The following is a 14,535-nucleotide window of genomic DNA, read 5'->3' on the forward strand; positions in this document are numbered from 1 at the left end:
AAAGAATTCAAACGGGTCAATAGAAACCAAAAACATAGAATACTTTTTATTTATATACACATAATCATTTCAATAAAGGAACATAGTCAATTTCATATAACTAAGATTAAAAATAAATATAAAACCTAAAGGAATATAACTTCATCAGCGATCTTGTTAGGGCTGACTGAAGGCTTTTTTACTTTCCATAACTCGCTGATCTATAGCCAGGGTAAACCGGTTGAACATTGCCAGTTAGTTGTTGTATGATACCGTTAACAGTGGTGGCTACACCGCCTACTAATTGCGCAGGAGTTATGGGAGCCTGAAAAAAGGATTATAAAAAGTTAGGGATACATTTTTTTATTATACCTATAGCGAGAAAACTTTGATCCTAGCAGGTATTTTATATTAATGCACTTACCGCTCCCACTGAATCATAGTACACCCGATTAGGTCTTCTCACTGGAGGTGGCCTGGCGGCGACAGGCCTATACCCAGGGTCCACCTCTGGATCATTAGCCAAATCGTTAGCCTCACTCGCAATAGTATCAGACTGAGGTCTCAGTAGCGATGGGCGCGCTGTCACCGCTAAAGCATTCTGCAATATACCGGGAGCGAATAGCTGTAAGAAATTATTAAATCTATTGGGTGGCGCATAAGCAGCAGCAATCGGATCGGAGAGCAGACCACCGCCGCCAAGACCACCAGCGCCAGCAAAAGCGCTAGCAAGACCACCACCCAGTCCGCCACCAAGTCCGCCACAACCGCCGCCATATATTGGCGGAGGATAACCACCGCCACCGTAAATATTATAAACATTCACATCCCAAAGTAAGCGTCCTTGCTCCTCTGGTGGCGGTGTTACTTCACCGCCCTGCGCGTCGCGTCCAAATGGAAAGCAACGACGCAGTTTCTTACGTTTCAAATGCGACAGGGTCTTTGTATTCTCCTCGTCTGCTTCTTGATTACTAATACCAGCAAATTTGGCATTCTCCTCATCAGCTTTGCTAATGCGCTGTTTATTGCTTGCATCCTGCTGCTTATTTGGCGGTGTGCTGGAAGCGCTATCCGTTGCGTAAGCATTATATCTGTTATTATACTTGTTATATCGTTCACTGTTGTTGCTTGCGTAAATGCTGTTGGTGGTTGTGCCACCACTGTTGTCGCTGCTGCTAGCGCTTATAGCCGCTGCGGCGACGGGCAAACGTGAGGATGAATAGTAGCGCTGTGTTTTGCTGACACTACTGCCGTCACCACGACTGCTACTGGCGGTAGCGCTGATGCTGTTGTAGATGCCTTTGTAGCTATCGGCGAGCGCGCGTAGACGCCGTTGCCGTAACGCGTCGTAATACTCGCGATTATTATCGCGATATGGAGAATAGCCGGCGCGCCGATAAGGATCAGCGCGATTTGCCGTTGCTGTGCCAGTTGAGTAGGAATTTGAGGAATAGTAACTCTGGGGCGCGCAGGCGCATATCACCACCAATGTGAGTAGTGTTAGCGCATGTGTGATTATTAGCTGTTGTAATGTACACATTTTGTTTTTATTTAAAAAACACACAAACTTCGCACTGACATTTTTCAAGAGTCCTTCGCGGCTTTAGAGATCGTTCTGTTCTATTTTTCAAAATTTCGAACTTGATAATCGTTAGTCCTTTTGTACACTTATTATCCTTTTCACTTCGTTTGTAATATTTTTTATTATCACTTCGTTCGTTTGTTATTGTTTTAATTTAGTTTGTATCAACACTTGAACTGTTCGCGTCTCGTTTGCAATTTGCACTAAGCGCCCACCCGCTGCAACACTCTAACTTATCTAAAAATTTCGCACTAAGCATACGCGTAGGTTGTCCCAAACAAACCCACACACATTAACTAAGCTAACCATCTAATAAAGCTGCAAACCCTGAATTAAACCAACTAGCCGTTCTGGCCATAGTTGGTGGCGCACAGTTATTGCAAAATGCCCTTTTTTGCAGACACCATCATCAACAACAACAACACCCGCTTAGTTTACAATTTTTTAAACGCCGAATTTATGTTTGCTGGTGTCATTGTAATATGTTAATTTCAGCCCATTTGCTTGCTGAAGTGAGTAGCAGCGCGCACCCACGCATCGACTGTGACGCCGCACTTTGACGATGGCTCATCTGCACATGCGCAACGGCCACAACCTGCCTCACTCTGTAAGCGTATAGTTTCCTGCAGCTTTTGTGGAAGTTGCTAGCGCTTTATCGCGCTTTTGTTTGTTGTAAACACATTTTGGCAACATGTTTTTGTTTTTTTTGTCCATTTCCCGCCTGTGCATTGACCTGCAACGGAATATTTTTTTTCCAATTTTCCCTTTTGTTTACATTATTGTAGTTTTAGTTTGTGTTTTTGTTTGTTTCTTCAAACTCTGTCGCACTTTTTTGGGCAGCCATTCACGCTAGCAATCGTAAAAACAAGCTGTGTAAATTTGGCGATATTTTCGCTATACTGAAATGAGGTCAAGAACGCTCGTTTAAAGTTTTAAAATAATAAAACAGAACTGTGATCATGAGCTCTAATGTCATTACAACCTAATGCCTTACAATAACTCATATTTTATAAATTTAATAGTGTGAACCAGTCATCTACCAGTTTTACAATGATTTTTAATGGCTGCCGAATACGTAGATCGTCCCAAAAAATGTCGTAATTTCCGAAAACCGCTCTAAATCCATTGAAAACAACATGGATATTATTGTAAGTAGATCAGTTGAGCTTCAGATGAATAATAATTCGAAATATATACATCATGGATGTGTGAACTTTTTCACTTTATTAAGACCACAGGGTGGTTCAAAGATGACTCTATAGTGTGAGGGATCACAGTCCCCATGGTGTCACAATGGGCCTCCAAAAGGCCTAGGTGCGTCGTTTTGACAACCACATAACCTAACTTATTGTTACAAAGGTTTATTCGATAGCACGAAAACATATTGCTTTTAAACCGATATGTCTGGATTATGAATTCCCAAACATTTTTATTGCTTTATGAAATATCTTAAGTGGGTAAAATCGCTTCGAACGTTTGAAATTAAAAGTAGTTTCACTTGGAGTAACGGATAGCAATCATATATCTTTACTTTCATTAAATTAGTTAAAGGAAAACAGCGAAGGAGATGGGTACAGTCTTGAGAGAACTATATTGGGGCGGTGTAGTTTTAAGACCGTTGGGTCCACGCTTCCGTGTCATATACATGTAAAGGGGTTTTCAATTGGCTAGCTACAAAAGTACACCGATAGGGACAGCAAACGACGCAATATTTTTTCCCGCTTTTTTTGACATTTCTCTTCAGTAAGGTTTGTTATTTCATCATGGAAAGATACACGAATCGAAATGATTAAAATTTACAATCCAAATACTGAGTCTGTGGACTTAACTTTAATTCCTGGAAGAATTGCAGAGAAACTAGAATTGTCGCGCTCCTGGTGACGCTAGGTTGGCTACCAATGGCGGAAATGATAATCGAATATTTTTGGTCCGAATTGGATGATATAGATTTGGACCATATGTGGTTCCAACAAGATGGCGCCACAAGCCACACAGTGAATGTCACAATCGATTTATAGAAAACTAAGTTTGGTGAACGTGTTATCTCATGAAATAACCCAGTCAATTGGCCGTTAGACTATTTTCTGTGTGGCTACGTCAAGTCGCTGAAAACCCCTTTATAATAAAAGGTCTATAATTGGTATTTGGTTTTTTAAAGGGATATTATGGATGATTATCTACTGTATTTTGAGGCATATATAGTTTTCTATTCTTGATTCTATTGAATCCGTATATTCATTGATTGAATCCATAGTAAAATGTATGTATCTAGATAAAATAAGAAGTTTCTTCATGCCTCCCAAATGATTCAAGAGTAGACTCAAATGAATATTTGCCCAAAAATGTCAACAAAAAAGCGAGACCTACTTGGTTTGTTTGAATTTTCATTTATGAGGTAAAAAGTTAACTTTTCAAAAGAGATGGTTTATAAATTCAAGTATAATATGAACGAAACCTGGTCAGAATTATAGAAAAAAGAAGTAGTCAAACTTCTCGTTATCTGAAACATCTGGATGGATCGAGCTTATATTGCTTAGAAGTCTGGTCCTATTTCGAATAATAGTTGATAATAGATACTTTAAGTGTATATTTTGACTGGGTGGGAAAGAGAAGCTTATGTAAACGGCTTTTGTCAAGATATGTGAACAACCCTAGTCACGATTTAGATAGCTGCACATACTGTAATTCTACAATAAAAATTGTTCGAGGAAAAAGTCCACAGCTTAATAATTATTTATTATTCCTATTACATGTATATATATTAAGATGTTACGAGTTTCTATTTTAGGTTTCCACTTGAATTCAATGAATAAAGAAGTTTCTATATTTTAAGCTAAATAGCTGATGGATTTTTCCAAATGCAATTATAAAAGAAAATTTCCTTTTTGGTGTTCGGAAATTGGCGCCACAACACTTTAATGCTCAATCTTAAACGCTACACTATGGTGCTTACTGTTATGATGAAAAATAGAATTGAGGAACCAGTTCGAGCGTAATTTAATTGTATTTATCCACCCACTGCTATTTTTATGAATAGACTCGTATTCAGTATAAATTTCAGTCGCATTCTGATAACAATGAATTTGACAAATTAGATATGCCTAAAATATGGGTTTTTAATATACATAAATATTAAGCAGTTATCAGCATAAATTTGAGAGCTGTATATATTTGGTAAACGAGTACGGCAATTTTGCAAACTACAGTTGAATTTCCCTAACTCGAATCACCATAATCCACAAAAAGACTTCGAGTTAGAGAGACTTCCGAGTTACGGAATGAAATTTGTATGAAATTCTACTTCTATTGCCAATCCAAGAGCTGGAGTTATGGAGAACTTCGAGTTATAGTTGTTTGAGTGGAAGTTGTAAATATGATGTATGTATGTCATCGTTTGGAATTTTCGTATAATATATATGTAAATATGTTGTTAAAAAATAAATAACATAGGTATATACATAAATAGGTGGTTTAAAGATATACCCACATATATTCACATATACACACATACTCCAGTTACTATTTAATAGTCGTAAAGATTTTCGATATTATTTGAGACATTGTGAATATCATCACAACTATTTGTACGATAGTATTAGACGCTTCAACTGGTAAATGTTAAATTTTACACTAATCAAGAAAATTATGCATGCTTCATTTATTTCCAAATCACTAACTTTTTTTGTTGTATTTATTTCGTGCATTTTTATTTTCGAACTATTTCACTCGGACAAAGGTGAAATATCATTAAATGTTTTGAAATCGCAACAAGGAACAATAAAATCGTTGTTTTTTATTACATTTAGATATTTAGAAATACATGACATATGTGAAATTTGTTAACAGTTTTACTTTCTAAAATAAAATAAAATTTAGCTACAGTGTCAAACAACCGTAAATTTCTTAATATATGTTTGCGCAGATTTTCAAACTTTTCGAGCGAATATAAAAGCTTATAAACAATTATTGCAGTCAAAATAGCAAATAAAATATTTTTTGGTTAAAAAAAAATAACTAAATTAATTGTATTTTGCTAACTGCCTCTACATAAGTATCGTGAAACTTTAAATTTAAGCAATGTATGTATGTAAGTATGTTTAATGTACATTAATAAAAAATTTCTAAAAATGTTTCACATTTACCACTAATATTTTGTACATTATATGTATGTGTGTATGCTGCATAAATCATTTTTCATAAATATAAGCTGCTAGCTGATAGACATTTATACATTTGAGAAAGTGACAATTTTATATAAATATTTAATTATTTTATTCGCTTTTGCAAATCGCACGCAGCAGTCAGTGTGAACGTTTTTTTCAACACTTTTCGCTGTGAGGGGTGTTAACTATTTGATTTTTCTGCCGACTTGCACCTCTCATTGTTGTTAAGTAATGCCATCGGCATACCTACTAGCGTCAGTACAACTATTGTAATGTTTAATTACGTTCATCATGCAATTGTACTAACTACGCTGCCATTTTGGGCTTATGCGCCTCGGCACGTTTTCGTATGGCTTTCATGCGTTGTTTGCCATAAGAACGCATGAAGACGGCAAAGAACACAACCAATATACCGAAAATACCCAGCACCGATATTTTGTGTTTGTAGATTAAGCAGGAAAGCAATATGGCAAAGGCCTGAAATAAACAAATAAAAGAAATGAATTTATTTATGTGTTGATACAGTTGTTTATACGTGTATATATAGGCAACGCAAATAATAAATAGCGGGAGTAAAAAGTAAATAGGTCATGCATTAGATAATAAATATATGTCTTATATATTTTATGCTTAATATTTGTGTAGATTTTCGGGATGGTGAAATATAATTTTATTTCTAAATTTGAATATAATTTGTCGTTATTGTTATTTATAAAAATATTTGTCAATATAAAAAATAAATGTTATTGTTAACAACAATAAAAAAATAAAACCGGAAAGTGTTGTCGCAGCACACTTTTCCCAAATATAAAATTACTTTTAATGTTGTTGTAAACTAACATTTCCTTCTGATAAATTTTTTAATCTGTCCACAAAATTAGTTCCGTTCCGCATATATACATTTGTGTTTAATATTTACTGATAAACATGACACAAAAAACAATATTTCTAATATAACAACAAAAACAAAAAACAACATATTTCTAACATAACAACAAAAACAAAAAACAACATAATAACAACGTAATTTTCGACTTTGCGTTTCAAAGCTGTTTAAATTTGCTTAGGCACAATTAAACGGCAAGAAAACATTTAAAACGAAGAAAGTTTATATATTTGTCTATTCACTGGCACTTGTTAATGTTACACGTACGCTGTTAAACTTTTCGTCACTAACTCACCTGTCGTAATGTCATGATGATGGTAAATACAACAGCACCAAATACCGATATTGTATAAAAAATAAATAGTTGACCCACAGCCGAGCACATGGATATTGTGAGTGCGTCAAGTATGAATTTGGGATGCTGTAATGGATTGTAAAATTATGTAGTAAAAAATAAATTATTAATAAAAATGTTCATGCTAACCTCACTGGCAAAAGCCAGTGAATCCATAAAGCCGCCTTGCACCCACAATGAGGTCGCTGTAAATATGGTAGAGAAGAGATTGACACCAGCCATCATTTGCAGCGATGACATTTCATAGTGTTTAAATAGATCATCTTGCCAATTCGCTGTAAAACTGTCGCATGTTAAGTACATTGTGAGCAGGAAAATTCCTGTGAATGTGGTCACACTGCTAGCTTTTGTGCTATTTGCCGAACCGGTCATAAAAAATATCATTCCCAATGATATCAATATAGCTGATACATATTCATACCAGTCGTATTTGTTCTTCGATATGATTTTACCCATCAACATCACAGGTATGATTTTACATGCTTTCGCCAGCACTTGTGTAGGAAAGCTGACAAATTTGAGTGCTTCATATTGAAACCATGCACTCATTATATTCGAGAAGGATGCAAAGGAGTACTTGTAGAGTGGCGTACAATGACGACCAGCTGGACGTTTAATGCGTAATGTGACCATAGCACATGTGAAAGCCGATAAACGATTGCAAAAGACAAGAAATTGTGAGTCTTTAAAATGTGATGGTTGGCCAGCGGAATTGAAATATTGTTGCGTCATGATTTTCTCCTGTAACACACCCCAAGTTAGGTAAGAGATCATGAGTCCACTGAAGCACCAGCACAGCAGTAAGGTCTCTTGCGATTTTGTACGTTTTTGTGCACCAGTTGACGGTGGCAATGGGTCCATTGGTTTACGTACCATAGGTTCGGAGTAGTCGAGTTCAGTGCCAGGATTACCGGTGATGCACATGCTGACCGCAGTATAAATGCATGTTTTTTCTGCACGAATATTAAGCGATAAAATAGTAATATATCCTTCTGTTAATACATTCACTCATAGTCAAATTAACTCACCACTCCTCTCCAAGTATTTTGTGCGTCCAACATATTTGTAAATAAGATACCCAGGTACAAAAACACAACTATAGCCAAAACAATTGGCCATAAGTTTCAACAACCAAGAATATTCTTTGTTGGCGTGCGACTCCACTAGCTGCGAGAGAGTCGCATGTGTGTAGTAACCGTCTAGGGAGAGGCGCAAAATGTCTGAAAAGAAGTGTATCACCAGCAGCGCCGTAATCACGAAACCACTGCATGGAACCATTAACAGGAAATAAAGCCACAGTTATTCATAATATATATAGAAGTTTATTTTATTAATCAACACTCACCAAATGACAACATCTGGAACCATTTTCGCCATGATAGTATTTTATGCTAAGTCTAGTTTTATTTGTTAAAAACGCTTGTAAATTTTTGACACGTCAATGTCGTGCGCGCAGTCTTTGCTCAAAAGTTAATGCGGTACCTATAGTTTTCGTTAGTATTCACACTTACAACCGATTTGCATGTCCTAACTATACCGTTGCTATTTCGTAACATAATCGCTGACTTTGCGGTTTGCGTTTCAAAATGATCAGTGGTTCTTGTGTCGCGGTTATGATTAACATGCCAATTATATACGTTTCGTCGTATTGGTAAATTATAATGAAAAATGCCGCAAGGGCTAACCCAATACCACTAAGATCGCCTATACTCGACCGGTCGAAAAGATCAACAGCTTTCTTTGATATCTCAATGGGCAAGAGTTCATTACCCTTATCACAACTGGTTTTGCGAAAATGTTAAATACGCTACGACTAATAATCATTGAAATATGCCAATACTATACCTACATTTAGCTGGCCACATTAGAATTATAAATATTTATGACTGAAAATCTCCAACAGCTATATTTAAGATATCTCACGTCGTCAATGTAGTGGTATTGGTTTTGCTAAATTAATCCATATGTCTACCTGATGCTACTGCTGTTGTTGCTGCAAACGCCAAATTTGTAGTATACGTTGAATTGCTATGTAGAACGTTTTTAAGGGGGCTTAGAGCTCCACAAGAAAGGGGAGATGTAAAATTTATTTTTTTATGTTTGCATATTAGGTGAAAACAGCTGTTTGTAAACATAACAACATGTACTGTGTGCCAACATACAAGGTTGCATTTCACATTTCTGTTTAAATGGAAATGGAACACAAAGTAGGAGCAACTTTACGATTAATACTTTATTAAATATATCACAATATTTAGAAGAAATAAATAATAATAATTGTTATTATCAAAAACATTTACTTTACCTTGCGTTTTTTGATATATACTATATATATATATCTGATAAAATATTGATAAATACTATGCAAACATAATATATATAAATTATATATTTTAGCTAAAACACACTAGTAATTTTTCTTTACAAGAATATCGTCTTTGAAAATATTATAATTGATAATCATAATTTTAATATTCTTATCCCATTAACCCAATATCTGTTATCCTTTACAATAACTCTTACAATGTTACAACAAATATAATTATTAAATTAATTAAAAGTAACATAAAAATTAATTGTTCTTAAAATTAATCCAAAGGTTCAGAATATTTGCTGAATATTTCTTATATAAAAGTTTTTTTTCAGCAAACTCAGGCAACTCTGTTTGCTGAATAACTTGTACTTACTTGCTGAATATCTGTTTAAGGTCGCCATTTTTTCTTGTGGATACCGTCAATCGCTAGAACTTGTGAAATTTCTTCTAAAAATCAGTAATTTTATAGAAATTATAACATTTGAGAACATAGAAACAAATTTAAAACTAAATATTACAAATCAAATAAAAGATATTTATGAATTGAAACTACATAAAAAATATCTTCTAAAGAGTTTGGCTTGCTGAGCCAGCTAAATTTTTTGCGGTGCTCACCGCAGTTCATCAACCAATAGAAGTTGCCGTGCAGCTATAAATTAATAATAACTGATATTATTATATTAATATAATAACGTACATTTCAAGGTAAGCTTTAGTAAAAAAAAATATGAAATTTTATTTTAACAATCGTATATAGTCATCTATAATGTATGTACGCCATTTTGTAAATGACGGCCTTGAGGAGACTAGAAACAATAATAAATTAGATGTTGGTACATTAAGGCAGGGCGGTTTTCATCATGTAATAGTTCTGTCAATTTTGATGAATTTCCTATATACATACTTATTAATCAAAGATACATTTTCAGTTATATTGATATTATATTACATACTTAATATTAAAAAAAAGAAAGAAGTTTCGATAAGAATTGAATTTTTGGTTTTTATATTCAACGTAACAATATTGATTATTAACCTAACCCGACCTAATGTATGTACAGAGAGTAGTCATCAGCAATTACGGAAATATCTATTTTTAACTACATGCATACATAAATTTAAATTCTTTTTTTCTTTTATTTTTTTCGGAAAATAGGACTATTTTAAAAATAATTATGCAATATAATGCAAGTAACGATAAAAGCCAGTGTAAAAGATTTAGTGAAGGTGTTAAGCTCCTTCCAGGTAATTCATTATTCAAATTTTAATGAGTCCATGTTTTTTCTGTTTACCTGAATTTCATAAAAATCATTCTTTTGCAAGGTAGTTAGTAAGCAGGTATGAAATATTTTACAAACATAAGTAGCATTAGCATTGAGTTCTCTGCCTATAAATACTGACGAAATATTCGATTTATTTCAGTTTCAAACAAAGTTTGACAGTGTTTGGATTAAACGCAATACACATAAGTTCCAGTAAAATTTAGTTCAATTTACGTAAAAGTTATAAAGTAAACAACTTAAAAGTTTTCATACAACAATGTCGGCATCAATAAGCAAAATTCATGTCACCAATTCGACAGGATTGTCATTAAATGAACGTTTTACGGCAGTTCAAGATCGTCGTCGAGAAGTACCAGAACGCATTTTGCGCCCAACTCGTGACACATCCGTTGCTAATCGCCGACTATTGCAGCAGCTGGCTAGAAGGCATAAAATGCAAGCAGCATTAAAATTGAAACGCGTACGTAAATGGTCAAAATTTATAGTAATTTGATGGAAGCATTCAGCAAAGTGGTTGGCTAAAAAATACGATTTTACATTAACATGTGAGAATAAAAACTGAATGGTTAAGAACCAGATATGTAACGAAAAACGTGTGTACGAAAATGAAATGTTACAAATTATCTGCAATAATGAACACCCAATTCTATATTATTACGAGTAGTACATCGGCCGTTCCTACGAATGGAATAAATATTTCACGAAGGAAAAAGTGAATTATCAAGTAATGAATTACAATCTGTTAACATATAAAACTGGTTAATGGGTTTGGAGACTTTATACTATCCACTCATGATAATTAACATATTATTGTCATAACTGATTCCTGCAAATTTATCGCAAAATGATATCCAACATTTCATTAGAAAATACATATTTGTATATGTCTGTAAGTGGGAACCATTACTCGAGCATATTTGAGGGCGACGAGTATATTGACAATGGAAATATTACTACGCTCAGGTTCATTTCAATATTCGAAGGAATTGAAAATTTGGAAATACATATTAAATTCAACAACCTCTTCTCTTCAAAGTGACCTTCAGAAAATAACAGTCAATTCAGTCACTGGTTATTGTATAACCACATAAGGCAAAGTAATCTTCATGTTACCGGTCTATGTCACCGAAGCGGACTTGGATTTATCATCTCTGCAGCGTTCCTAAAACCTTTGTGGAATGTGTCATACTATACTTACAACAACTGTTACGAATTTCTATTCCTGCAAAATGTCATTTAAAAATATGAAGTTGGACAAAGATTGAGTGAAAACAATTCTTCTACTGCTATACTTATACTACACTAATCAATCGTTTGGATTTTTTACTCTTTGAACACAAACATTATTTAAGTTACTCTTACACATAATCGTCACACATCAAATTACTCTTGCCAGTTATAGAATTGGGTGAAATGTTTGAACCTACAAGCTACTCCACAATAATATTTGATGCTCCCTATAATCGAGCGTAATTCAATAACAAACAGCCAACCAATATTGCTCGATTAAAGCCATGTAGACGTAAATGGAAAAACACTAAACGAATCAACGTTTAATTTTGAAACTTTCTTCTAATTCACACACTGTGTGGATCTTACAGAGAAGCATGCGCCCAATTGGAGGAAATGTAGCCATGAGACGCGGCACAATCAAGGCTTTGCGTGTAGCAGCTAATGGAAAACCGATCCGTACCAACAGCCTGACCACCGTTGCAACGTAAGAACTAAATTTATATAAAACATCTACATATATAATCTTCAACAAACAAGTTTTGCCGCTGCAAGATTTATTTGCATGTGTACTTGCCGTACAACGCAAGGCTTTAAACACATTGTTGTAAGGAAAATTTTAACAAATATTGCAACAGCGAATTAATGCAAGAACTTTGAACATAAGCCACTGTATGCATGTCATTGACAATACTCTTCTACTTTCTTCAAACCCTCATCCAAAATACAGAATGGAAGCCGATTTGATCACGAACAGTCAACGCAACTTAAACAGATCCCTACGACGAGCGAATTCCGTTTCGAATCGCTTGGGCCGCCCACTAGTAGGCGGTGCTGCACAGCGTATTGCCCAACGGCGTTTGCAACGTGGATTGCCCGGTGCAATCATACCAAATGAAATGCAGAGGCGTGGTCGTTCACGCAGTCGTTCTAGGGCGCCCGTGGAAGTTATAAATTTGACTCGCAGTCGTTCACGCAGTGCAGGACGCGCTCTTCCAGCAGCCGTACAAGTGCGTGGTCGTTCTCGGTCACGTGTACGTTCACGTAGTCGTGTGAATGCTGTCGCCAGAACTAATATACCAGTAAAAGCACGTTTGGGCATTCGTCCCGGTGCTATCACAGGCCGACGCCGTAGCCAAAGTGCCGTGCGTGGCGTGGCTCAAGGACGCATACAGCGTCGACGAAATTCAAATATTGCTGCTGGTGTTGCTGGACGTACAGCAAATGCTGGGCGCCAACGCGGAAGGTAAGATACAAAAGAAATTAAATGTTGGAAATTTAATATATTTATATTTAATTATTTTTTAATTATATATTAATAATAATTGTTTTTTAATTCAAGATCATTGACTAGAAACGCAACTGCTATTGCAAACGCAGCTGGACGTTCACGCTCTCGTACACGTAACGTCGCCCCAGCGCGGGCACAATCGCGTGCACGCTCACGCACACGTGGGGGATCTGTTGTTGGTCAGCGCAATGTAGGATCGGTACAACGTGGTCGCGCACGTGGCCGTAGTCAACAACGTGGAGGAGGACGTGGTGCAATAGCACAAAGAAATGGTAAAACTAATGGTAATAAGAAAGGACAGCAACAACAACAACAGCGACGTGGACGCAGTCGCAGCCGTGGTGGACGCGGTGGCCGTAACCAAGGTAAAAACTAACCAAGGCGTGTTGTTAATGCACACGCTACCTCTGGAAAGCGGTATACAAGTTGGGGATACTACTAGACAGCAAGCATATATTAAAAAAAAAAATAACTGCATCGTAACATAATGTTATTTTACGTTGCTAACTTTTTATATTTCTTTAGGTAAAACTGCTAAACCAGAGGTTGACAAGGATAAGCTTGACAAAGAGTTGGACCAATATATGGCGACAACAAGAACTGAGAATAGTGACTTTCTGTTACGAAATTAGTCACTTCGAATATTAGCTTAACCACCGTCAAATACTTAGTTTAGTTGAAATTTATTAATATTTATTATTTTATATGAAAAACAACTTGTACGTACTTTATTAAGAGTATACGTTTCTTTATAATATGTAAAATAAGTCTTTCAACCCTTAGATAAGTTGAAGCAGTGAAAACTGCCTAATCAAATCAATATATGTATATATAGCAAAGTAATGCATTAAGATCTGAACAAATAGTGCTGCGTAACAATTTGTAAAATCCTTTATTATTTCAAAGGAATCTTGAATTTAATATACTTTATTGTTGCCATTAATCAGTAAATAAAATGCAGCTAAAATGTAAAAATGTGGTTTTTATTGCAATGATTGCTCCAAAAAAGAAGACGTTATCAACTGTGCCATAACACCTTTGTCTGATTTCTCCAAAAACATAACCTAAATGTTCCATAAAACAAAGAACTTAAATCTGTTAGAAAATATTGGTGGTCTCGTTTAAAGCTTTTCATAAAAGGATCTTTGGTCTACAGAACATCAACAACTTAAATTTGTGCATAAACTGTATCCTTCATAACCAGTTCTGTTGAAATATAATTTTTTTTTTTTATATCACAGCAACAGCTCAAATGCCTTAAATGGTATATAAACTTCGGTAAATGGCCGTTAAAGTGTGTACATTTGTATGCATGTATGTGTAACTTTGATTATACTTGACCTTTTGCAGTTTGCCACTATGCCGTTATAAATGTGTGACAATGTAGTTCTTGCAGGAAAATACGGTGCACACATGCCCAAATCATTTCACCAGTTTGGAGCATAAAAAATG

At 35.3% G+C, this 14,535-nt stretch overlaps 3 protein-coding genes across 3 annotated transcripts; 1 reads left to right on the forward strand and 2 right to left on the reverse strand.

Moving 5' to 3' along the window:
- Nucleotides 1-49: 49 nt before the first annotated feature.
- On the reverse strand, nucleotides 50-2,273 carry LOC105219184 (histone-lysine N-methyltransferase SETD1A). Its single transcript, XM_011195160.3, has 2 exons — nucleotides 404-2,273; nucleotides 50-304 (listed from the first exon to the last, which is right to left on the reverse strand). Exons 1-2 carry the CDS (start codon nucleotides 1,517-1,519, stop codon nucleotides 179-181), a joined length of 1,242 nt encoding a protein of 413 aa, XP_011193462.2. The 5' UTR covers nucleotides 1,520-2,273; the 3' UTR covers nucleotides 50-178.
- A 3,040-nt stretch (nucleotides 2,274-5,313) lies between these two features.
- LOC105219185 (adenosine 3'-phospho 5'-phosphosulfate transporter 1) lies at nucleotides 5,314-9,098 on the reverse strand. Its single transcript, XM_011195162.3, has 6 exons — nucleotides 8,811-9,098; nucleotides 8,311-8,746; nucleotides 7,994-8,229; nucleotides 7,095-7,918; nucleotides 6,906-7,031; nucleotides 5,314-6,201 (listed from the first exon to the last, which is right to left on the reverse strand). The coding sequence occupies exons 2-6, from the start codon at nucleotides 8,340-8,342 to the stop codon at nucleotides 6,031-6,033; spliced, it is 1,389 nt and encodes a 462-aa protein (XP_011193464.1). The 5' UTR covers nucleotides 8,343-8,746; nucleotides 8,811-9,098; the 3' UTR covers nucleotides 5,314-6,030.
- A 561-nt stretch (nucleotides 9,099-9,659) lies between these two features.
- Nucleotides 9,660-14,058, forward strand: Fop (serine/arginine repetitive matrix protein 2). The gene is made up of 6 exons (XM_011195163.3): nucleotides 9,660-9,984; nucleotides 10,702-11,022; nucleotides 12,164-12,279; nucleotides 12,523-13,038; nucleotides 13,135-13,448; nucleotides 13,609-14,058. The coding sequence occupies exons 2-6, from the start codon at nucleotides 10,819-10,821 to the stop codon at nucleotides 13,713-13,715; spliced, it is 1,257 nt and encodes a 418-aa protein (XP_011193465.2). The 5' UTR covers nucleotides 9,660-9,984; nucleotides 10,702-10,818; the 3' UTR covers nucleotides 13,716-14,058.
- Nucleotides 14,059-14,535: the final 477 nt, after the last annotated feature.

Source organism: Zeugodacus cucurbitae, chromosome 2 (genome assembly GCF_028554725.1).
Source record: "Zeugodacus cucurbitae isolate PBARC_wt_2022May chromosome 2, idZeuCucr1.2, whole genome shotgun sequence".
NCBI classification, from domain to species: Eukaryota; Metazoa; Arthropoda; class Insecta; order Diptera; family Tephritidae; genus Zeugodacus; species Zeugodacus cucurbitae.